Source organism: Diospyros lotus, chromosome 7, assembly GCF_014633365.1.
Source record: "Diospyros lotus cultivar Yz01 chromosome 7, ASM1463336v1, whole genome shotgun sequence".
Taxonomy (NCBI): domain Eukaryota; kingdom Viridiplantae; phylum Streptophyta; class Magnoliopsida; order Ericales; family Ebenaceae; genus Diospyros; species Diospyros lotus.
The window spans coordinates 658,993-684,039 of record NC_068344.1 but is presented as its reverse complement, the minus strand read 5'-3'; the positions used below and the strand labels follow the sequence as shown (position 1 = coordinate 684,039).

General features: G+C 37.8%; 2 protein-coding genes and 1 long non-coding RNA gene across 17 annotated transcripts in view; 2 read left to right on the top strand and 1 right to left on the bottom strand.

The window, feature by feature from the left end:
* The window catches only part of LOC127806694 (receptor-like protein kinase FERONIA), a 99,469-nt gene extending 92,224 nt beyond the window's left edge, over positions 1 to 7,245 (top strand). For 3 of the 10 annotated variants that reach the window (XM_052344136.1, XM_052344139.1, XM_052344137.1), the window contains 6 exons: positions 930 to 3,310; positions 3,407 to 3,699; positions 4,992 to 5,127; positions 5,204 to 5,346; positions 6,415 to 6,541; positions 6,714 to 7,245. In XM_052344136.1, coding sequence (XP_052200096.1) covers positions 930 to 3,310; positions 3,407 to 3,699; positions 4,992 to 5,127; positions 5,204 to 5,346; positions 6,415 to 6,541; positions 6,714 to 7,027 — 3,394 coding nt within the window. In that variant the 3' untranslated portion in view covers positions 7,028 to 7,245. The other 7 variants (XM_052344143.1, XM_052344142.1, XM_052344140.1 and 4 more) reach the window with 5 other exon arrangements.
* The window catches only part of LOC127806709 (uncharacterized), a 74,776-nt gene continuing 50,310 nt past the window's right edge, over positions 582 to 25,047 (bottom strand). For both annotated transcript variants that reach the window (XR_008024489.1, XR_008024490.1), the window contains exon 2: positions 582 to 851. This is a non-coding gene — a long non-coding RNA (uncharacterized LOC127806709). The remainder of the gene's footprint in view (positions 852 to 25,047) is intronic.
* LOC127806692 (receptor-like protein kinase FERONIA) lies at positions 17,129 to 24,617 on the top strand. 5 transcript variants are annotated; one of them, XM_052344134.1, is made up of 8 exons: positions 17,129 to 17,916; positions 18,169 to 18,289; positions 18,915 to 21,571; positions 21,670 to 21,890; positions 22,633 to 22,768; positions 22,845 to 22,987; positions 23,719 to 23,845; positions 24,018 to 24,617. In XM_052344134.1, exons 3-8 carry the CDS (start codon positions 19,141 to 19,143, stop codon positions 24,335 to 24,337), a joined length of 3,378 nt encoding a protein of 1,125 aa, XP_052200094.1. In that variant the 5' UTR covers positions 17,129 to 17,916; positions 18,169 to 18,289; positions 18,915 to 19,140; the 3' UTR covers positions 24,338 to 24,617. The 5 variants fall into 5 exon arrangements, 4 of the variants coding, with proteins under 4 accessions (XP_052200094.1, XP_052200093.1, XP_052200092.1 ...); XM_052344133.1 differs by having other exon boundaries at positions 18,156 to 18,289; XR_008024484.1 differs by lacking the exons at positions 17,129 to 17,916; positions 18,169 to 18,289 and having other exon boundaries at positions 18,361 to 21,571; positions 23,733 to 23,845; positions 24,018 to 24,166.

Here is a 25,047-nt window from a genome sequence, read left to right as displayed (position 1 = left end):
TCTGAGAATAAGAATTTTGCTGATGCCGAAAAGCTCAATGATGCTGAATGACATGCTGCTGCTCAAGTGGGAATCGGGATATATAAGCGGTGTACGATTGAAGCTTAATTTCCTATCATAATATATGTTGTATTTTGCTACGACTGTAAGTTTTTTGCATAATAAAAAAACTGTTGCAGAGCGAGTAAGCTAGACTAATGATGCTCCTATCATTGAAAAGCAACGAGTTTTTTAGGGTTCAGATCTCACCAATGAAGGTATTAAGTAACTAATTAAATTCTTATAGCAGCAAATTGGATAGTAGGATTGCTGACATCATAAATGTTATTAACAAAATAAACTATATATTGTTTTTAGTCAAAATAATTTATAATATGAATTCCTTTAGAAATAATGTATTATGTATGATGCCAAACCGATCAAATGGGTCCGGACGCGTTCCCGTTTACTTTTGGGTTGACCAGTCAATCAACTGGGCGAACTTAATTCATGCCTAGCCAGCATTAATCTATTACATACACCCTCTCTCCTCTCTTTGATGATCAAAGGATGGGTCTTTACCTCTTCTTCCTCCATCTAACTATTTTGCTGTCTGTCAGCGAGTTTGCTCCTCTGTGCTCCCCACTACTACTAGCGGATGACATCATCGCCGTCAACTGCGGCTCCTCTGGCAACTCAACTGCTCTAGATGGCCGGCAATGGACCGGTGACGTTGCTTCCAGATACATCATTTTGCGAGGATCCAGAGGGAGACGCAATTTGGTAAGCTCTACTCCCGTTGGAAAGCACCTAATTCCTCCTACTCATCCCGTCCCCTACATGACAGCTCAGATTTCTCGGTCCACATTCGCCTACACTTTCCATGTCACTCCAGGCCAAAAATTCATCCGCCTACATTTCTACCCAACTGAATACCCTGGCTTCGAGAGGTCCAAGGCCTTTTTTACTGTAAAAGGTGGTCCCTATACCCTCCTCAGCAACTTCAGCGCTGCCCTTACCGCTGATGTTTTGGCCTTACCATCATTTGCTAAAGAATTTTGCGTCCATGTGGAAGATAATCAACCATTAATCCTAACATTTTCTCCATCTTCAGAGGAAGCATATGCTTTTGTCAATGGGATTGAGATTGTCTCGATCCCAACTGGATTATATCATTCCCGTGAGGGTGATGATCCAGGTGTACACGTTGTTGGCAAGAAATTTAGATACCCGATCTTCTTGGATACAAGCGTTGCACTTGAGACAGTGCATCGCTTAAATGTTGGCGGAAGCTCAATTTTACCCATAGAGGATACTGGCATGTTCCGAGAGTGGTTTGAGGACAACAATTATTTCTTAGAATCAAGGGCCATGCCGGTTACTACCACAATTCGGATCAACTACGCAGTTATACCCACATACTCTGCCCCTACAAGAGTTTACCAAACATCCTGGTCAATGACTCGGGACATGCAAGAAAAGGAGCGTATCAGTTTTACGTGGAAGCTACCTGTAGATCAAGGTTTCAGGTACCTGGTTAGGTTCCACTTCTGTGAGCTTGAGTACGAGATTAAAGAAGTTGGCCAAATGGAGTTCAGCATATTCATTGATAGTCAGATTGCCGAGGCTGATGCTGACCTTATCAAATGGGCTGGTGGAAATGGCATTGCAGTGTACAGAGACTACATGGTGATGATGGAAGGAGATCGGACAGAGGGCAAGCGCGATATGACAATAACTCTAAGCCCTCACAGGAGCCACGATGACAGGGGGAACATGGAACACAGTGCTGATGCAATTCTAAAGGGGCTGGAGGTGTTCAAGTTGAGCAACCCTGACAACAGCCTTGCCGGGGTGAACATGGTTCCCATTGCACATGCTTTGACATCTCATAATTCAAAGCCTCAGAAGTTAGTGCTTGGTTGTGGCATTTATACCATTGCTAATATTCTAATAAGTTTACTCATGATATTGAATGTTGTTGTTTATCCATTGGCCTATTTGGGTCAAAAATCTAGACAAGAAGACACCCTATCATCATTACCTTCGGAAGGGCCATATTGCTGCTTCTCACTTGCTCAGCTCCAATCAGCAACCAGAAACTTTGATGACGGATTGGTCATTGGAAGTGGTGGATTTGGTAACGTTTATAAAGGACTCCTTAATGGAGGAACAACCACAGTTGCCATTAAGCGGATGAAACCAAAGTCTAAGCAAGGCCCAAATGAGTTTTGGATGGAGATTGAGACGATTTCTAAATTTCGACACAAGCATCTTGTTAGCCTTCTGGGCTACTGTGACGAATGTGATGAGAAGATCCTGGTGTATGAGTATATGGAGCAGGGTACACTTGCTAAACATCTATACAAAAAGAATACTGAAGAAAATGGTAACGTTTGTCATCTGCCGTGGGAGCAAAGGCTCAAGATTTGCATTGGTGCTGCCCGTGGATTGGATTACCTCCACACTGGTGTTCAAGGTGGTGTCATACATAGAGACGTGAAGACCGCGAACATTTTGTTGAACAAAGACATGGTGGCTAAGGTTTCAGATTTTGGATTATGTAAAATGGGCACCACAAGCCATTCTATTTCCCATGTTAGCACAGTTGTTAAAGGCACATTTGGTTATTTTGATCCACATTATTTCTCGACCCGCAATCTAACCAAGAAATCAGATGTGTATGCCTTCGGCGTGGTGCTCTTAGAAGTGCTTTGTGGGAGGCCAGCAGTGGATTTAAGTCTCGAGGAGGAGCAACACAGTCTATCCTTTTGGGCTCAAGGCTGCATCAAAGATGGAAAACTTGATGAAATTATTGACCCCATTTTGAGGGATCAACTACCAATACTATCAAAAAGCCTTGATGTGTTTGCAGAAGTTGCTAGGAAATGCCTGCACATGCGTCCAAATGGACGCCCTACTATGGCTGATGTGGTGGTGAGCCTTGAAGGTGCATTGGCATACTCAGAAGATGATCGGTACAAGGATTCATCAACGATGCAGGATAACGAGGACGTTGTCAATGTTGATGCTGCTGATGAAGATAAAGAGAATGTTCTCAATCTCGGTGGGGCTGAGGAAAAGAAAAATGATGAGATTATTCAACTAGATGATGATGCCCTTCTTGCTCAAGTCCCCTACCCATCCACTCCAGTGCAGTATACTGAGAACATACCCCTAAGCAAGAAGAGGGCACAGGGAAAGTTCTCCAAGGTGTTCCACAAGATCAGTACTGCACTTATACCCAGAACTGTGGATTTTGGGTGGATAAATAGGGGACAATTGCTCCACCAAACCACGTTTTGGCACCACACTGCAAGCTGTTGGACTGGTCTCTCTCTCTCTCTCTCTCTCTCTCTCTCTCTCAGGTTGCCTCACTCCTCTGTCCTTACCCACGCCAATTGATTTTTTTCTCCTCATTATTCAGATAAAAGAACCATCTCTGCCGGGAATAGACAAAGCATGTCAACAACTTCTGGCAGTGAGCCATATCCCGATGGGCAGGTCTTACGCATCCCCAATATAAGGGCCTTCAGTTTTTCAGAGTTGAGGAAGGCTACCGGAAATTTCACATTGGATCGATTGTTAGGAGAAGGGGGTTTTGGCAAAGTCTACAAGGGTTGGCTTGCAGAGAAGACGCCATTACAGAATGGTAGAAGTTCAGTCATTGCCGTCAAGGTGGGGAACTCTCACAGCGTTCAAGGTTTTAATGAATGGGAGGTACTTCAACTAACACCAGTTAATGTCTGAATAATTTGTCCGCAAATCTTTACCGTTCTTTCAATTCTGTGTCTTTTCTTGGTTAGGCATTGATACTTGTAATGTACTAGGTATCAGTTTTATCAAAATCCTAATAACTTTGTATTATCGTCTTCTATTGCCAAATATCTGTACTTATAACTAATCCAAGTGAAGAATAACCTTTACTCAAGAAATGGTCTCCTTTTATGGATGATTTGTTCTATGAACTGCAGAGCATCTAATGAATGTTACATTTTTAATTGGACTTGAATGTTTAGTCACCCACACTAAATCATCTTATATTAATCACACTAGTTTTTTTTTTTCATATATTTGTTTGTCATTAGATAACAAAAAATAAAATAAAATAAGTACAAGAAAAAAAATCTGTTTAGAACTGAACTAAAATCTAACCCGTCAAATAAAGACCAAACCAAACTAAACTGAATCAATCAAATTGAAACCAAATGAAACTGAATTAAGTTGGCTTGGCTTAGTAGGTTCCATAATTGGTGTAATGGTTTTGGGTCCGAAATTTTTATAGCTGTATAATTAACTTGGCTCAATCTGTATGCACCCTTACCAAAAAGCATGGTTTGGCTGTGACCTTCATTGCTATGTAGCTTAGGATATTTGAAGCATATTTTTTCTTGTTTTTGGTGTAATTTAAATAATGCAAGCTCCTTTGATTTTTTTTACACTCGTGGAGGTGTGTTGCCCAAGTAGCTTCTTTGATGGAGGATTATTATTATTTTTTTTTTTCTAAGAAAAAAATATGGCACATCTTGTTTGAGAGGATAATAACAGAGTTTTTGAAAGTGTTGGGGGGCATATCTTTTGTCTTAAATTAACCTTTTTTGTTTTTCATTTCATCATGGCCAGAGAGAATCTTCTCACCAGAGTCCTTACCTCTTCTTGCAGATGATTCACAGTGTTTATAGCCCATTTAATTTGTCCTTTCATACATCATGCTCTTACTTGTAAAACAAAAGCAACATACCACGCCATAATCCTACCATGCTCTTACCTGTAAAAAAAAAGAAATACAGGACAATTGTATGGTCAACATCTTAGTTTTGCATATTAAATTGAAGTGGATGCTTTGTATTTTCCTTTCTTTTGCTTTGTGATACCTGTATATTTTAGGCATTGCTCATCATTTTGTGTGTTTACCCTCTCATATTTGGGATTGCCAATGTTATTTCAACTTATCTAATTCATTTATATTCTCCTTAAGGCCTTCTGCTTACTTATTTGCCTAATCTATGCAGCGTGAGATCAACATCCTAAGTCGTCTGTCCCATCCCAACGTTGTTAAGTTATTGGGATATTGTCGTGAGAGTGAAAGGCTACTTCTTGTCTATGAGTTCATGCAGAACGGCAGTTTGGACAAACATCTTTTTGGAAGTAAGAGCTGAACTTGTTTTATCTTTTGCTGATAATGAAACTCGTTTGGCTTACATTGTATGGTTGCTTTCTGCAGGGGGGCCTAGTTTTCAGCTACTTCCATGGGAGACATGGCTTAAGATCTTAAGAGGAGCAATACAAGGGCTGGCATTTTTGCACTCATTGGAACCGCAAATTATATTTAGAGATTTCAAGAGCTCAAATATATTGCTTGATGCTGTAAGTTTCCTGCATTCAGTTAATTAGTACCGGTGATCTACAAACGGAATGCACAGTGATTACCTGTTTGAATACCATAATTCTCTTAAATTTCCATTAACCAGTTAGAGGCTGCCACTTTAAAAGTGCATTTAAGTCACTAATCTCTCCCTTACCCATGCTCCTTTCAGTACAAAGAGAGAGGGAGGGAGGGAGGGAGAGGTAACTAAAAGCTTTCAAGAACAAAATGGCTACTCTGATTAGTGAAAACACCTTCTTGGCCTATAATATGTCATGCCTGCATATATATGTGTGTGTGTGTTTTATGCCTAAATTTTAAAATAATATTGATATTATAACTGTATATGTGTGTGTGTGTGTTTACGTGCCTTTCTAGTGATCTTGTACATTTATACCAAATTCATCATCATATTTTTTTAAGACGAAAGTGTATTAAATTTGTACAATAATTTATGTAAATATATATTTAACCGTCCAATATATATCACTTAAAATGATGGTTGCAGAAAGGAGGTCTTGTATTGGCCTAATTCTTCATCATTTGTTTCCCCATATGATATTGATGGTAATGGACCAATGGTTATATAAAACTTAATTATTATTTTAAACTAATGGTACTTCTTTGTTCTAGGATGTCTTGAAAAACTAATCAAGAAAATTTGATGTAAGACAGCAAGGAGAGTGCAGAATGTTGAGAGAAAAGAGGGGAAGAAGAAGAACAGAGGAAGAATTGGAGAGGGAAAGAAAGAACACAGCAAGGAAGAAATCTCAATGTTCTCAAATCAATCTAACTAGAAATAGCTTGCATATATTTACTGTGTTTTTTATGCCTAAATTTTAAAATAATATCGGTATTATAATTACATATGTGTGTGTGTGTGTTTACGTGCCTTTCTAGTGATCTTGTACATTTATACCGAATTCATCATATTTTTTTAAGACGAAACTATATTAAATCCATACAATGATTTTATGTAAATATATATTTAACCGTCCAATATATATCACTTAAAATGATGGTTGCATAAAGGAGGTCTTGTATTGGCCTAATGTGTGTTTGATTGATAGTCCTACAATGCCAGGATCACAGATTTTGGCTTGGCAAGACTTGGTCGTGCAACTATTGAAGAAACACATGTGTCAACACGGATTATGGGCACATATGGCTATGTTGCTCCAGAGTATCTTGCCACAGGTAATGCTCTGGACCTTAATTTTGAAGCTTGATGCTTCTCTAGGGGGGATTGATTGGTTTAAACGAAGCTTCGTAAGAGTTTTTTCATACTTAAAGGCCACTTGAACTGAGCCTACGGAAATGTTATTCATGACAATAATAATACAATATATATTAATGTTTGTGAAAACAGGGCAACTATATGCGGCTAGCGACGTGTATGCTGTTGGTGTTGTAATGGCTGAGGTGCTAACAGGCTTGAAAGCAGTTGACCCTCGTCGTGATCAGAAGATTCTGACTGACTGGATCCAACCATATTTCGCTGGTAAAAGAAAATTCAAAAGCATTATGGACAGTCACTTGAAAGGGATGTATCCTGTCAAAGTTGCATGGCAAATCGCTCAGCTTAGTCTAAAATGTCTTCAACCTGAACCCAAAAGAAGGCCATCCATGCAACAAGTGGTGGAGATACTAGAGAGCATTGAAAATCCAAAAGAGCCAAGATGAAGCCATGCATTGCTTTGTTGATTATGGGATTTGATTGGTTATATATGATGTGGTCTTTTAAGAGACAGGTTTTTTTATTTTTGTGGGAGTTTGATATATGCATAGGCCCTTGTGAGATTGAAAAAAAATATTGAAATTTTCTCATATTTACATACACACATACTTATGGAGGTGTAACACATATAATGCAAGTGCAAATCCTTACAACTATTATTGTACGGGGTGGTTTGTAGGTTTGGTTTGGAGGTTTTAATCCCTTAAGGGTAGGACTATGCCTATTAGGCTATGAGTGTAGAGATGTTTTAAACATTTTAGTTATAGGTTTACCTAAATTTTGCATGCATGGGTTACTCAGTTTCTTGTACTTTTCTTCTAGTTTATTAAGCTTTTTTTTCTTTTATTATTATTATTTGAAAACTTTTTAATTTATTTTTTGCTTTTCATATAAAAGATTTTTATAGAGAAATTATTTTTTGAAAAAGGATAAATTACAAATAACAACTTGAAATTTGAAAAAATTGTAAAAATTACCCTTGGTGTTTCAAAATTAGTAACAACTCTCCATTTGGCATTAAATATGAAATAGAGAAACTTTAAAAAAAAAAAAAGTTTCTCTCTCCATTTGGCATTAAATATCGAGTGTCATATCCTTATACACAGAAAAAAACAAGGCTTAGGAAAGGCGAAATTGGGATATTGTTGATAAAGGTTTCTCTTCTTGCTAATGCAAATTTACCATTCACTTTGTGGGAGCATGCTTTTCATATTGCCACTTATCTCATTAATTATACAATCACTCCCGCTCTCAATCACTCCTCACACCAAACACTTTTTCATACTCCACCAACTTACTCATTTTTTAAAACATTTGGATGCTTATGCTATCCCTATACTTGACCATATAACTCCACTAAACTCGTTTTTCGCTCCACGTCATGAATCTTTATCAAGTATAGCTTCACGCATAAAGGGTATTTGTGTTTACACCCGTCTTCATCTCGTGTTTACATTACACATCATGTGATATTTGATGAGTCTCGATTCCTTTATAGCACTCTTGCGCCATCAATTACTCTTGTTCCCACCACACATTTAGCTGCCACTTCTCTTGGTCTATTGCAACTGGCTGTTACTCATGCATCACCTATTGCTTCTCCATCACCACATGTTTCGGGTGACCCTTCTCCATCACTTACTAATGCAAGAAGTAGACGTGCGCCTGCCCAACCTATTTCCTCTATCGTGCCCAACTCTACTTGGGTGGATGTGGTACCAGTGTTTAACCTGGCCTCTGTGCTGTACTTGAGATTTTGGTGCCTTGAGTCAAAAATATAAAAATGGGCCCTTGAATCGTAATGTACATTTAAATTTTTTTTTATAATAAAATATCAAAAAAATAAATAAATATTCATATCATATCAAAGAATAAAATAATTTTTTTTCAAAATGATCAATTAAAAACTACTCGTTTTACAATTTTGAAGGCAAAAATATCAATGAAATTGTTCGAACATTTTTTTTTAAATAGACAACATAGTCTATCCATCTTATCACATAGCATATCCCAAAGGGTCAGCTATTGTGCGCGTGTCTTAGCCCATTGTCTGATCAACTAATACAACATTTTAATCTATTTATGTATTATAATTAATCCTAACTTTTAGACAACAATAAATTAGCAACATCAACAAATATATATATATATAACGAGTTTAGGGTTGAACAGGAACCAAACCCAATTGGTTGTGGCATTATAAAAGTGTTAAAAAAAAATTATTGAGCCTTAACTATAATAAGGAAAAGTAGTGATTTACATAGGTGTTTTTGAGAGAAGGAAAGAGGAAGAGAGAGAGAGAGAGAGATTGCAAGAGAGAGAGAAAGAGAGAAATGTTAGGCATTCTATAAATTTTGGAGAATGAGATACTTTATACAGGGGCAAAACTATCATTTTAAAACGGGGGCAAAATGGTCAATTTATCCCCAAATTTATGAGCCCCTTAAATTGACAGAATTTTTGGGCCCTAAGACAACTATCTCTTGGGCCACACTGTAGGTCTGAGCCTGCCTGGCCTCTTAGCCCACTACTGAGCCCATCAATTAGCTTAACTCATCGTCCAATACTATAACACCCATCTTTTTCCAAGCGTGCGTTAACTTGGGATTTCAAAAATATTTTTTTTTCAACATACACTCGACATAAATCATTTTCACAATCCCGTTCTACCCTCTCAGCATATCAAATTTAAAAATCAATAAGCCAAGACAAGTAACATCAACATAAAATATGGAAACAAGATCGAAAGTTCAATGATATATAACCGTAATTCTTTTATTCATAATATAGAAACCATACCATTGTTTGACATGACATTTTGACTCAAAATACATAGAGATTAATCCCTCAGCAACACAACTAAACACCTCAAACATAATCAAAATATATGCTAAGGGTCTCCAATGTAATCAACGGCTACATCTTAATAACCTATTTTCCCTTAGCGTCGCTACTTTCACCTGAAACGTTTAAATATTCCAGAAACATAGTCCAAATTATATGCTGAAACATCTAAGTGAGAGTTAAAAATATTTTCGTGAATGTATGCAAGACCATGAATAATAGATATATCCCAACATGTCTCAGCCCAAGAGAATCCCATACAGCGCTTAACCCATACCACTAGAAAAATTAATCTCTCTAAAGACAACATAATCACATCGACGTATTGACATAACACAGTTCTAGCTTAATAGGGGCAACATCAACGCATCTCTCCGACATCTCAAGAACAATTGTTACCACTTCCGACACGTAAGGGTCAACATCAACCCAAGAACCCGGCTCACCACAATCACATCAGAGATTACGTTCCCATTCAAAAGCATCCTGGAACACTACCCATGTCCAACACATAAGCCAATGCCATAATCATAACATGTAATGATGCATTACATAAAACGACATTTCAAGACATGTATTTCAATGCACACGTAAATAAACATTTTGGATGAACCATATACATGAAATCAACCACACTCATATGCCAAAACCATTATATGAAACAAAATCAAATATAGGGTCGAACCACTCGCAATAAACCAAGTTTTAGACATAACACTCACCTTAATTGTAATTTAGAATACCTCGATTCTCATGCCAATCTTGATTTTCATGTCAATCCTCAATAATCGTACTATTACTTAATCTCGAGTCTCAACGATTCTTGGACATCATATTTATTCAAGAGAACATCAATTTTTTTCATAATTCTCTCATAATTTTTCTTTATTTTCTCCTCAAAAATTTCAAAATAAATATCTTCTCAAGTATTTTTCCAAATTTTTCTCTACCATAATTCATAAAATATTTTTCTAAAAATATTAAAAAAATTCTAAAAAATACCTCATCCCCACACGCCCTCATGAGCTTATTTGTGAAGACCCGTGCATGTAACACACACGCTGGTTGTCTTCTTAGGCGAGCCCTTTGCCGCAGGCGACTGGAATTTTCCCCCGACCACCTAGTAGATCTCTTCAAGTCGGTCACAATGGTACCCTCATTTGCCCAAAAAAACTATCAGAATGCCCTCGATCTGCCGTTTAAAGCTTTGACACCAATGACCACTTATGTTTTCCAGCGACCATCGAAACACCTTAATTCCACACAAATCTTGCTCAAATTCCTCAAAAATGATCCTCATTTGCTCAAGAACAAAAGCCCCTTATCTTTCTCCCTCAATTCTTCCTCAAACACTCGGATTCTCGAGTTTAATTTTTTGAAGAAATCAACTATCCCAAACCCTCTATTTATACTCGATTTTCAGCCAACTCGAGGCATGCCTAGTCAAATCTAAGCTCTTAATGGCCTAATACGACCCTAGATCATCTTAAATCGTGATGATTTTCCATGAACAACCCTTCCCCGATTTTTCAGCAACACTTGGCTATACCCCATCAAATCACGGTCATTCTCAGCCATACCCAATCCCAATTGACCCACCATGCTGTGGGGCCCATTTCAAAGCCTTAGAAAGACCCTCACGACGTCAGTAGGAGGTTGGTCGACGGTGGCAGCGGCTGGATGGTTATGGCCATGGCTACTGTTTTGAAAAAATACATTTTGACCATATTTTTCTCCTAATTTCCATTTTGGCCCTTGTTTGAAGTCCCTAAGCTTTTGATATCTTACCACTTGAACCCTAAGTTTCATGGTCTTCATTTGTCCCAACAAATTTGGAAAAATGTCATTTTTGACTCTTTTTTCACTAGAATTTAAAATTACACTTAAGGCCCAAAACTTATGCAAAATCACGCTTTGATCGTGAATCCCTTTGTTTTATCCCCAAATCACTTAAGAGTTGCTCCCTATGCTAATTATGAACCTACTCGAGGTTCTATTGACTTCTCAGAAGTCCCTTACTGACGCAACGTGTAATGCGAGTGTGAAGAAAACACACCAAAATAAACCCTTGAAAGAACAAACTTCAATGGCTGAAGCTTGGCTTTCAAGAAGATGCAAAAACAAGACTGTTTTGCTAAGAAACCCAAATAGGTTGCTGAAATTTGATTGAGAAAAACTTGATTATAAACTTTAGATCCTAGGCATATTTATAGTATTTGGCTAATCCAAATCCATCTAATATTTGTAAACAAAATCCAACTAGAATTCTAATAAAAATAAAACACTAATCAAACATGAAGTAGAATCTTAAATCAAGTAAAAACATGAAATAGAATTCTAAATCAAGTAGAATTCTAAAACTTAAGAAGTATTAAAATAACATTATGGCACTACCATTTTGGTAATACTGTTCCGGTTTGGTTGGGTCGGCCTTGGACCGAGTCTTGATTGGTGACCGCATCACTTACCCTCATTCGATCTTTCAAGCTATAACTTAGTTGTATCGGGAACTGTCTCTGTTCCGATTGTTTTTATCTTCATAAATCTTGTCTTGTGATGTTCGTTGATGTCATACCATTTTCTTTGGAGATCTAAGTTTCGAGGCATTCCTTACCATCGATTCGACGACTTATTTTACTATCAAACCAATTTTTCGGTATTTCAAACTTATTTAAATTATGTGGCAATCTCATGCCAACATGGAGTATTACAAATACCGCTCAATCTTCTCTGCTTGTTGACACCATTGCTCCATCTTTTTTTCGTCTTGCATCTCAATTTGTCCATCCAATGGTAACTCGTGCTCGCACAAGTAATCTTAAGCCTAGAGTCCTCCATGCCACTACCACATGACCTCCTAGTATTCCTCGCATTATTGCTCAGGCTCTCAAAGATCAAGCCTGGCATGTAGTGATGCATGATGAATATTTTGCCCTCAACGAAACCAAACCTTGAGTCTTGTCCCTAAACCTCTACACATTAACATCGTAGGTAATAAGTGGTTGTTTCGTGTTAAGTACCATGCAGATGGCTCAGTGGCTTGATTCAAGACTCGTTTGGTTGCTCAAGGCTTCAGTCAACAACCCGGGGTCAGTATTTCCAAACTTTTAGTTCAGTTGTTAAGCCTACCACTGTTCGATTCTTATTATCTCTAGTTGTCATTCATAGCTGGACCCTGTGCCAACTCAATGTTAATAACGCCTTCTTAAATGGTGAGCTTAAGGAAACAATCTTCATGAAGCAACTTCCTGGGTATGTTGACTCATCTCGTCCTGACTATGTATGCAAGCTTCATAAGGCTCTTTATGGACTTAAGTAGACACCTAGGGCTTGGTTTGACAAACTCGAATGATCCCAAATTTATTGATGGATTTGTCCATGCGCTTGATCGTCTCTTCTCCATCAAGTATCTTGGTTTCCCATCTCATTTTCTAGGGCTTAAAGTCTTTTGCACTTTTACTAGCTTGCATCTGTGTCAGCACAAGTACATTCAGGACCTTCTGGAGAAGTTCAAGATACATAATGCTAAGCTTGTTTCTTCTCTTGTTGAGACTGCATCTCAGCTTCTGGACCGAGGTGAACTCATGCCTGATCCAACATTATTCCGTAGTGTTATTGGAGCACTACAGTATGTTACTATTACTTGACCTGATATATCTTTTGTAGTTAATTGCCTTTGTCATTTCATGCATCGCCCTATCCTTCATCATTAAGCGGTCAAGCTAATATTTCGTTATCTTCGTGCTACTTTGTTACATGGCTCGTTACTTCATTGAGCCCCTCACTCAGTTCTTGCTTCTTTCTTTAATACTGACTGAGCTGGAAATCCTAATGATCATCACTCCACTCATGTTGTGTTTTATGGTGGTAACCTCATCAGCTGGTCATCTCGAAAACAATCTGTTGTTTCCCATTCCAACATTGAGGTCGAATATCATGGTCTTACTTTTTCCATAGCCGAGCTTATCTGGATCTATCAAATGCTTCAAGAACTTGGCATCTCTCTCATCTTTCCTGATGTTGTTATGTGATAACATCAGCGCTGGTTATATGATGCAAAATCTAGTGTTTCATCAATGTTCCAAACACATCTAGATGGATTACCATTTTGTTCATGAGAAAGTTCATCACCATGACCTTGTCATTCGATATATTTCGTCTACAGATCAGACCGCTAATATCTTCACCAAGGCTCTTAGCTAGGGTCGTTTCCAACTTCTACAGTCCAAACTCACTGTATGTTCCTCCCAATAGAGTTTACAGAGGGATGTTAGGATATTAAACTATAATTAGCCACGTCATGTATTTTGAAATAGTTTGAATAAGTAAGTGTTATCCCTAGTCTTTAGGATATGGTTTTAGCCACAAACCGTATGACTATGAGGTTAGCTAGAGTTGTTGTATTATAAAAGATGATCTGAAACTAATAAAAACGTCATCCAAATCTTATACTTTCATAGTCTTAGTGGACAGAAAAAGAAGTGGGGAAATGCTAAGTTAAAGCTTCACCAACTAACTTTCAAGTCAAAAAAATAACTTTGAAATTAAATATTCTGGGATTAATTCTTAGGATACCAAAGAATGGAAACTCTCTAGAGGTATGGGGAATTTTTAAGAGATCTCTCCAAAAGTTCTTTATACCAGCATATCCTAGTGTGAAATGTAAGGTTTTTCATTTATTTGTTTGCTTATTTGTTAGTAGAGAGAAAAAAAAATAGAAAAAACATTTGTTTAGAACAGAGGTAGAATCTAACCAATCAAATTGAGACCAAACTCAACTAAACCAAACTGAATGGGCTCAGGCAATTCGGTTCCATAATTAGTTCAATAGATTTGGGTCCAAACTTTTAAAAACCGAAAGCTGACTTGCCTGATTTGTGTGTTATGTGCAACCTTACCAAAGAGTGAGCATATCAGTACATAGATTCAATCTTATACAAGAATGAAGGGCTTGGCATGGACGTGCCTTGTAAAAGGTCACATGGGTAGGTTGTGACCAAATGGCACTTCATGTGTAAGAGGGATGACTGATCAATATACCATATCCTCTCTCTCTCTCGCTACATGGATTTCTCATTCTTGGTGTACAATAGATTATTCTAATATTTACTTTTTGATGTTTTTGCACTCATGGGGGTGGGCTTGCCCAAGTAGATTGCAACATTAGGTTTGGAAGATTGTACATTTCTATAATGGAGGAAGCCTTTTTCATTTTTTTTAATGAAATGTGGCATATCTTGCAGATGATTTATCACTATATATGGCCTAGGATATGTCCTTTCCTACATCTTAATTTTTTACATGAAATTGAAGTTGTTGATAGTTTATATTTCCTTCTTTTTTATTTTACCATAGTTGTAACCTCATATTCTCTATTTTTCCCATTTCATATTTGGGATTGAAATATTTAGCATTTTTTTATAATTTATTTAATTCAATTATATTCCCCCAAAAGCCTTCTGCTTGCTGCTTATTATTCAATCCATACAGCGTGAGATTGATATCCTAGGAAATATTTCTCATCCTAACATAGTTAAGCTATTGGGATACTGTCGTGAGGATAAAGAGCAACTACTAGTCTATGAATTCGTGAAAAATCACACTTTGAACAGGTATCTTTTTCGAAGTAAGAGCTAAACTTTTCTTTATCTTCTATTGATCAATTCAATTCATTTGGCTTACACTACCATATGGTTGCCTTTTGCAGGGGGTCTTTCTTCTCAGCTACTTCCATGGGAGAAAAGATTTAAGATCGTAATAGGAGCTGTAAAAGAGCTAGCATTTTTGCACTCATCACAAAAGCAAATAACACATAGAAATTTCAAGTGCTCAGTTATATTGCTTGACAATGCAAGTCTCCCACCTTCAATTTAACTAGACGAGTATCAGTTGACATACAATAGCAGTGCACAGTTATTACACCATTAAATACAATACTTCTCTTAAGTGTCTTAACCATTTGAAGGCTGCTACTTTACAATGCTTTCCCTTTTGTCTCATTTCCATAACAACATATTAAGACTTTTAGTCTCATTAGGTGACGTCATTTACAAGAGTTCTACCTGGCCAATCATATTTATCAATGATCATATATTTTATAACATCCTTATAACTCATGTCATACCTAAGAGCTCTCTATGCCTTTTTTGTTGATTTTTCTCGAACTCTTTCTAAATACTTACTCCATTTTATCTTCCTCTGAAGAGTCTTTATTAGTTTTCCTCTTACATGATTAAACCATCATAATTATGTTTCATGTAGCTTATTTTCAATAAGAGTCATTTTAACATTATCATGTAACTTTATTTTTAATTTTATCCTTTCTTATATGACCACATATTGATCATAATATTCTTATCCCCATTACGTTCATGCTTTGCTCATGTTGGTGCTTCACTGCATGCCAATTCAAGCCCTACAAAAAAAAAAAAAAAAACGGTCTTATGATCCACTTGTTTTTTTTTCTTTATCTTAAGATGCATTGATTGATCTTCAAATTTCACTATAATATTATTCACATTTACATTTTTACTAAACTTACATTTCATATGTTTGATTTTCAATCTACTTAATTTAAAATTTTTAAATTCTAAAGTATTCTTCCATATCTCGAAGTTTCATGCCTTCTTTATATCATCCACTCAGATAATGTCATTTACTAATAGTACACACCAAGATAACTTTGTTTGAATGTTTATCCATTATGTTTCTAAAACCCTTTGATTGGCTACATTTTTCATGGAAAATGGTCATTTTCCACCCAAATTTTCAGATTTTAATGTGTTTGATTGATTACCTAAATTTTTCATGAAAAATGATTTCTATCTTTTGGTCACGTGAGCCTCTTTTCCCACTATTGCTGGAAAAGAAATCCCTCGAGGAAGGGGGGGGGGAGAGAAATTGTTTTCTAACCAATTACACGCTCACTCCCGACCTTCCTTCATCCTCGAAAACTCTCCATCTCTCTGTTTCATCAACAACAACAACAACGAGGAAGGAGATCAGATGAATAGATCATCCCCAACCTCCACACAACACACGCACGCACGGTCACACATACACACATCGACGGTTGCAGTGGCCATCGACGACAATGAGCAGCGTGCTCGACCTTGTCGTCGTTGCTCGCTGGGCCTGGATTCACCGCCTCGTCGATCGTTCCCTTCCTACGGTAGGGAGCAAAGGTCTCAAGAAGAAAACGCGATTTGCTTAGTTGATTATGTCGCGAGAGATGAGGTCCAAGTGCGGCCGCAGTGTGGCCACAGCTTCCATGTTGCCAGCATCAACACCTAGCTCGGATCTCATTCGTCATGGCTAAGCGGCAACTTGTAGTGGCTGGGTGTATGTATATTTGTTTATGTATATTTGATTTATTTTTTAAATATTTTGTGTATATATATTTGATTTATTTTTTGAATATGCATATATTTAATTATTTTATATAGTTGATTATTGATTATTTACATATGTGTATGTAATTATTTTCATAGAAAATAATGACAATCAAATATCAAAAGTTGAAAAAGTACAATAATTTTTAAATAAAAAATTAAGTCAATTACATATCTTCAATTGATATTTTCTCTAAAATTTAATTTTAAATAATTTAATTATTTAAAAAAATATTTTTTTTCTATACAAATCTTATGCATACAATCAAACACACCTTATAGTCTGCTAGAAATTGCGAGGGAACTCAAAACTTGTCACTTAATGTTCTCAGCTGCTAAACTGATTTCTTTAGTTCCTTGCTCCTGCATTTCTGTACAGCAGAGAGTTCATTATTTAGAACCCCCATATTAATCTTCCAGATGGTTTCTCACAGCTTCACTTCTGGACAGCATTGGCTTAATTAACAACCCCTCTCCAAAATTCATACTCAGTTCTCTGACTTCTAAGTCTATCACAAATCACAACAGTGTGCCCTTTCTTCTTTCATTACTCTTTCCCAAGTTTTGCTTCATGTTCCTCATTGCGTGTATATACCAATATATACCTACCGCAGGCATGTGAAGGGCACCGTCTCTTCTTCATTACTCACTTTCAATTCCATTGTCATGTGAGCCGAGCTTTGAAGTATGAAATTGAGGCAAAGTGAGGGGTTTGGAGGTGATTTATACGGTTTTTGGCACAAGGAATCTGCTTCTTCTTTCTTGTGGCCCTCTGGAGTGGAGGGGATTGCTTTCAGTTATTTGCACACAACAGAGAGAGAGAGAGAGAGAGTCAGTCGTTGCCGAAGAAGCATAAATCCACGAGGGGGTGTAGTTGCTGCCATGGAAGGAAGGTCGAGAGATTGCTGATCGTGAATGGGGGATGAGAAGGGAAAGCTTGATCCACGCCTCTAAGGAATGAACCGGCGGCCGTTGCAGAGAAGAAGAAGGGAGCTTGGAGCCCTAGTGGCACTCTTTGCCACATGGGCTTGGCTCCCCTTAGGCCTTCTCAAGAATAAGGTCCAGAAGTCGGGCCTTACAGACATGCTGCTGCTCATCAGGTGGGAATCGGGATATACAATAGCGTTGTTGTATGATAGAAGCTTATTTTCCTGTCATAATATATGTTGTATTTTGTTACGTCTCTAAGTTTTTTTGCATAACAAAAGGTGTTTCCTGTGAAGGTTATGAATGAATGAAGCTGTATTTGGTTTGGTTTTCTTCTGCAGAGCGAGTTAGCTTAGATTAATGATGCTCCTTCCACTGAAAAGCAAATAAAATACTAAGATCTTCATATCAGTTTCAATTTTCAGAGGGCACGCATTTGTGGGTAGTGGAGAAGTTGAGCTCTTTTGGATCCAGTGGTTTTGAAGCTGCAGAATGTTGAAATGTTATCGGCATCAGCAATGCTGGCTGCTGTAATCAGAAGTGTTTGTAAGTTTAGAAAAATTATATATATATTTTTATTAAACGTGATACAATACTATTATTTAATTTTATTATTATTTTATTATAATGTTAATCTTATCTCATCGGTATTTAATTTAGATATTAAACTCGTCCTATTATAAGTAAGTTGTATGTTCAAATGGTAATTTTTCTAGGGCTACTCAAATAGATCTTATCTCATCCATAGGTTGGCCAAACATCTATCCCACATTTTCTAAGGTCCCCATTGGATGTGCTTAATTTTCTTCTAAATTTATGATGGACAAATACATAATTTTATGTTATTATCAATGAAGGTATTAACTAACTAATTAAATTCTTTTAGCAGCAAATTGGAAAGTAGCATTGCTGACATGAGAAATGTTATTAACAATATATTGTTTTGAGTCAAAATAATATATTATATGAATTCCTCTAGAAATAATGTATTATGTATGATGCCAAACCGATCAAATGAGTCCGGACACCAGTCAATCAACTGGGCGAACCTAATTCATGCCTGGCCACCATTAATCTATTACAGACATCCTCTCTCCTCTCCTCTCTTTGATGATCAAAGGATGGGTCTTTGCCTCTTCTTCCTCCATCTAACTATTTTGCTGTCTGTCAGCGAGTTTGCTGCTCTGTGCTTCCCCCTACTCCTAGCAGATGACATCATCGCCGTCAACTGCGGCTCCTCTGGCAACTCAACTGCTCTAGATGGCCGCCAATGGACCGGCGACGTTGCTTCCAGATACATCATTTTGCAACGATCTAGAGGCAGACGCAAATTGGTAAGCTCCTCTCCCGTTGGAAAGCACCTAATTCCTCCTCCTCCTCCTCCTCCTGTCCCCTACATGACCGCCCAGATTTCTCGGTCCACATTCACCTACACTTTCCATTTCACTTCGGGCCAAAAATTCATCCGCCTACATTTCTACCCAACTGAATATCCTGGCTTCGAGAGGTCCAAGGCCTTTTTTACTGTAAAAGCCGGTCCCTATACCCTCCTCAGCAACTTCAGTGCTGCCCTTACCGCTGATGTTTTGGCCTTACCATCATTTGCTAAAGAATTTTGCGTACATGTGGAAGATAGTCAACCATTAATCCTAACATTTTCTCCCTCTTCAGAGGAAGCCTATGCTTTTGTCAATGGGATTGAGATTGTCTCGATCCCAACTGGATTATATCATTCCCGTGAGGGTGATGATCCAGGTGTACACGCTGTTGGCAAGAAATTTAGATACCCGATCTTCTTGGATACAAGCTTTGCACTTGAGACAGTGCATCGGTTAAATGTTGGCGGAAGCTCCATTTTACCCATAGAGGATATTGGCTTGTTCCGGGAGTGGTTTGAGGACTCCAATTATTTCTTAGAATCAAGGGCCATGCCGGTTACTACCACAATTCGGATCAACTACTCAGTTATACCCACATACTCTGCCCCTACGAGAGTTTACCAAACATCCCGGTCAATGACTCGGGACGTGCAAGCGAAGGAGCGTATCAGTTTTACGTGGAAACTACCTGTAGATCAAGGTTTCAGGTACCTGCTCAGGTTCCATTTCTGTGAGCTTGAGTACGAGATTAAAGAAGTTGGCCAAATGGAGTTCAGCATATTCATTGATAATCAGATTGTTGAGGCTAATGCTGACCTTATCAAATGGGCTGGTGGAAATGGCATTGCAGTGTACAGAGACTACATGGTGATGATGGAAGGAGATCGGACAGAGGGCAAGCGCGATATGACAATAACTCTAAGCCCTCACAAGAGCCACGACGACAAGGGGAACATGGAACACAGTACTGATGCAATTCTAAAGGGGCTGGAGGTGTTCAAGTTGAGCAACCCTGACAACAACCTTGCCGGGGTGAACTTGGTTCCTATTGCACAGGTTTTGACATCTCATAATTCAAACCCTCAGAAGTTAGTGCTTGGTTATGGCATTTATACCATTGCAAATAGTCTAATAATTTTACTCATCACATTGAATGTTGTTGTTTATCCATTGGCCTATTTGGGTAAAAAATCTGGACAAGAAGACATCCTATCATCATCACCTTCTGAAGGGCCATATTGCCGCTTCTCACTTGCTCAGCTCCAATTAGCAACCAGAAACTTTGATGACGGATTGGTCATTGGAAGTGGTGGATTTGGTAACGTTTATAAAGGACTCATTAATGGAGGAACAACCACAGTTGCCATTAAGCGGATGAAACCAAAGTCTAAGCAAGGCCAAAATGAGTTTTTGATGGAGATTGAGACGATTTCTAAATTTCGACACCAGCATCTTGTTAGCCTTCTGGGCTACTGTGACGAATTCAATGAGAAGATCCTGGTGTATGAGCATATGGAGCAGGGTACACTTGCTAAACATCTATACAAAAAGAATACTAAAGATAATGGAAATGTTTGTCATATGCCGTGGGAGCAAAGGCTCAAGATTTGCATTGGTGCTGCCCGTGGATTGGATTACCTCCACACTGGTATTCAAGGTGGTGTCATACATCGAGACGTGAAGACCGTGAACATTTTGTTGAACAAGGACATGGTGGCTAAGGTTTCAGATTTTGGATTATGTAAAATGGGCGCCACAAGCCAATCTGTTTCCCATGTTAGCACTGCTGTTAAAGGCACATTTGGTTATTTTGATCCACATTATTTCTTGACCCGCAAACTAACCAAGAAATCAGATGTGTATGCCTTTGGCGTGGTGCTCTTAGAAGTGCTTTGTGGGAGGCCAGCAGTGGATTTAAGTCTCGAAGAGGAGCAACAGAGTCTATCCTTTTGGGCTCAAGGCTGCCTCAAAGATGGAAAACTTGATGAAATTATTGACCCCATTTTGAGGGATCAGCTACTAATACTATCAAAAAGTCTTGATGTGTTTGCAGAAGTTGCGAGGAAATGCCTGCACAGGCGTCCAAATGGACGCCCTACAATGGCTGATGTGGTGGTGAGCCTTGAGCGTGCATTGGCATGCTTACAAGATGATCGGTGCAAGGATTCGTCAACAACACAGGATAACGAGGACGTTGTCAATGTTGATGCTGCTGATGAGGATAAAGAGAATGTTCTCAATCTTGGTGGGGCTGAGGAAAAGAAAAATGATGAGATTATTCAACTGGATGATGATGCCCTTTCAGCTGAAGTCCCCAGCCCATCCACTGCAGTGCAGTATACTGAGAAGATACCCCTAAGCAAGAAGAGGGCACTGGGAATGCTCACCAAGGTGTTCCACAAGATCAGTACTGCACTTTTACCCAGAACTGTGGATTTTGGGTGGACTGGTCTCTCTCTCTCTCTCTCTCTCTCTCTTTCTCTCTCAGGTTGCCTCACTTCTTTGTCCTTACCTACGCCAATTGATTTTTTTCTCCTCATCATTCAGATAAAACAACCATCAGCAATATAAGGGCCTTCAGTTTTTCAGAGTTGAGGATGGCTACCAGAAATTTCAGAAGGGATTCATTGTTAGGACAAGGGGGTTTCGGCAAAGTCTACAAGGGTTGGCTTGCTGAGAAGACGTCATTACAGAACGGTTTTAAAGAAGACGTCATTGCCGTCAAGGAGTGGGATTCTAACAACCATGGAGGTTTTAAAGAGTGGCAGGTACTTCAACTAACGCCAGTTAATGGCTGAATAATTTGACAGCAAATCTTTACCGTTCTTTCAATTCTGTGTCTTTTGTTGGTTAGGCATTGATACTTGTAATGTACTAGGTATCAGTTTTTATCAGAATCCTAATAACTTTGTATTATTGTCTTCTACTGCCAAATATCCATACTCATTACGAAACTGAATCAATCAAATTTGAACCGAACGAAACTGAATTAAGTTGGCTTGGCTCAGTGGGTTCCATAATCGGTGTAATGGGTTTGGGTCCAAAATTGTTGTAGCTGTATAATTGACTTGGCTCAATCTGCATGTACCCTTACCAAAGTGTAAGCATGGTTTGGTTGGAACCTTCATTGCTATGTAGAAAGAATCTTCTCACCAGAGTCCTTAGCTCTTCTTGCAGATGATATACACTGTTTATATCCTATTTAGTTTGTCCTTTCATGCACGCATGCTCTTATTTGTAAAACAAAAGCAACATATCAGACCTTAATCCTACCATTGGTGACAATTGTATGGTCAACATCTTAGTTTTGCATATTAAATTAAAGTGGATACTTTGTATTTTCCTCATTTTTGTTTTGTGATACCTGTAAATTGAAGTGGACAACTGTATGGTCATCATTCTCTCGGTTTATCCTCTCATATCTGGGATTGCCAATGTTATTTCAACTTATCTAATTCATATATAATCTCTTTAAGGCCTCCTGCTTACTTATTTGCCCAATCTGTGTAGTGTGAGATCAACATCCTAAGTCGTCTGTCCCATCCCAACGTTGTTAAGTTATTGGGATTCTGTTGTGAGGGTAAAAGGCTATTTCTTGTCTACGAGTTCATGCAGAAAGGCAGTTTGGACAACCATCTTTTTGGAAGTAAGAGCTGAACTTGTTTTATCTTTTGCTGATTAATGAAATTCGTTTGGCTTACGTTTTTGGTTGCTTTCTGCAGGGGGGGCTGGTTGTCAGCTACTTTCGTGGGAGATAAGACTTAAGATCTTAATAGGAGCAGTACGAGGGCTGGCATATTTGCACTCATCCGAACCGCCAATAATACATAGAGATTTCAAGGGTTCAAATATATTGCTTGACGCTGTAAGTTTCCTGCATTCAATTAGCTAAATAAAAATATGATTTATTCAATGTACTATTGATGCATAGTGGATAACAAATGTACTACATAATTATGATAATACCATTGGTGACCATTAATCTTATCAATTTTAGAAAAGGGTAATTTAGTGAGTCATCACCAGCCTTATGTTATATATGTGGACGTGTGCTTGTATGTGTTATTAACATATGTTTCCCCATGTGATATTGATGGTAATGGACCAATGGTTATATAAAACTTAATTAATATTTTAAACTAATGGTACTTCTAGGATGTCTTGAAAAATTAACCAAGAAAATTTGATGTAAGACAGCAAGGAGAGTGCAGAATGTTGAGAGAGAAGAGGGGAAGAAGAGGAACGGAAGAATTGGAGAGGGAAAGAAAGAACACATCAAGGAGGAAATCTCAATGTTCTCAAATCAATCTAGCTAGAAATAGCTTGTATATATTACTGTGTTTTTTATGCCTAAATTTTAAAATAATATTGGTATTATAATTGCATATATCTATGTGTGTGTGTGTGTTTTCGTGCCTTTCTAGTGATCTTGTATATTTATATAGAATTCTTCATCATATTTTTTTAAAACGAAACTTTATTAAATTCATACAATGATTTATGTAAATATATATTTAACCGTCCAATATATATCATTTAAAATGATGGTTGCAGAATGAAGGTCTTATATTGGCCTAATGTGTGTTTGATTGATAGTCCTACAATGCCAGGATCGTGGACTTTGGTTTGGCAAGACTTGGTCCTACAACTACTGAAGAAACACATGTGTCAACACGGATTATAGGCACATTGGGCTATATTGCTCCGGAGTATGCTTTGATAGGTAATGCTCTGGACCTTAATTTTGAAGCTCGATGCTTCTCTAGGGGGGAATGATTGGTTTAAACGAAGCTTCGTAAAAGTTTTGTCGTACTTAAAAGCCACTTGAGCTAAGCCTATGGAAATGCTGTTCATGACAATAATAATACAATATATATTAATGTTTGTGAAAATAGGGAAACTATATGCGGCTAGCGACGTGTATGCTGTTGGTGTTGTAATGGCTGAGGTGCTAACAGGCTTGAAAGCACTTGACCCTCGTCGTGATGAGGAGAGTCTCAGTCTGGTTGACTGGATCCAACCATATTTCGCTGGTGAAAGAAAGTTCGTAAGCATTATGGACAGCCGCTTAAAAGGGATGTATCCTGCCAAAGCTGCATGGCAAATCGCCCAGCTTACTCTAAAATGTCTTCAACCTGAACCCAAAAGAAGGCCATCCATGCAACAAGTGGTGGAGATACTGGAGAGCATTGAAAATCCAAAACAGCCGAGCTGAAGCCATGCATTGATTTGTTGAGTATGGAATTTGATTGGTTATATATGATGTGGTCTTTTAAGAGACGGGTTATTTTGTTTTGGTGGGAGTTTGATATATGCATAGGCCCTTGTGAGATTGAAAAAAAATATTGAATTTTTCTCATATTTACATACACATATTTATGGAGGTGTAACACATATATTGCAAGTGCAAATCCCTACAAGTGTTATTGTACGGGGTGGTTTGTAGGTTTGGTTTGGAGATTTTAATCTCTTCAGGGTATGACTATAAGTATTAGACTATGGGTGTTGAGATGTTTTAAACATTTTAGTTATAGTTTACCTGAATTTTGCATGCATGGGTTATTCTTCGTACTTTTTTTCCCGTTTATTAAGCTTTTTTTTTTTCTTTTATTATTATTATTATTATTTGAAAAACTTTTTTTTTTTTGCTTTTCATATAAAAGATTTTTATAGAGAAATTATTTTTAAAAAATGATAAATTGCAAAGAACAACTCGAAATTTGAAAAAATTGTAAAAATTATCCTTGGTGTTTCAAAAATAGTAATAATTCTCCATTTGGCATTAAATAAGAAATAGAAAAACTTTTTAAAAAATAAAAAAAAATGATAAATTCACTGGGATCGAGGCTGGGAGAGAAAGATAAAAGATACAAACCTAGATACAAACCTTTACATTGTAGAGGTAATTTTAAATACACTGGGTGT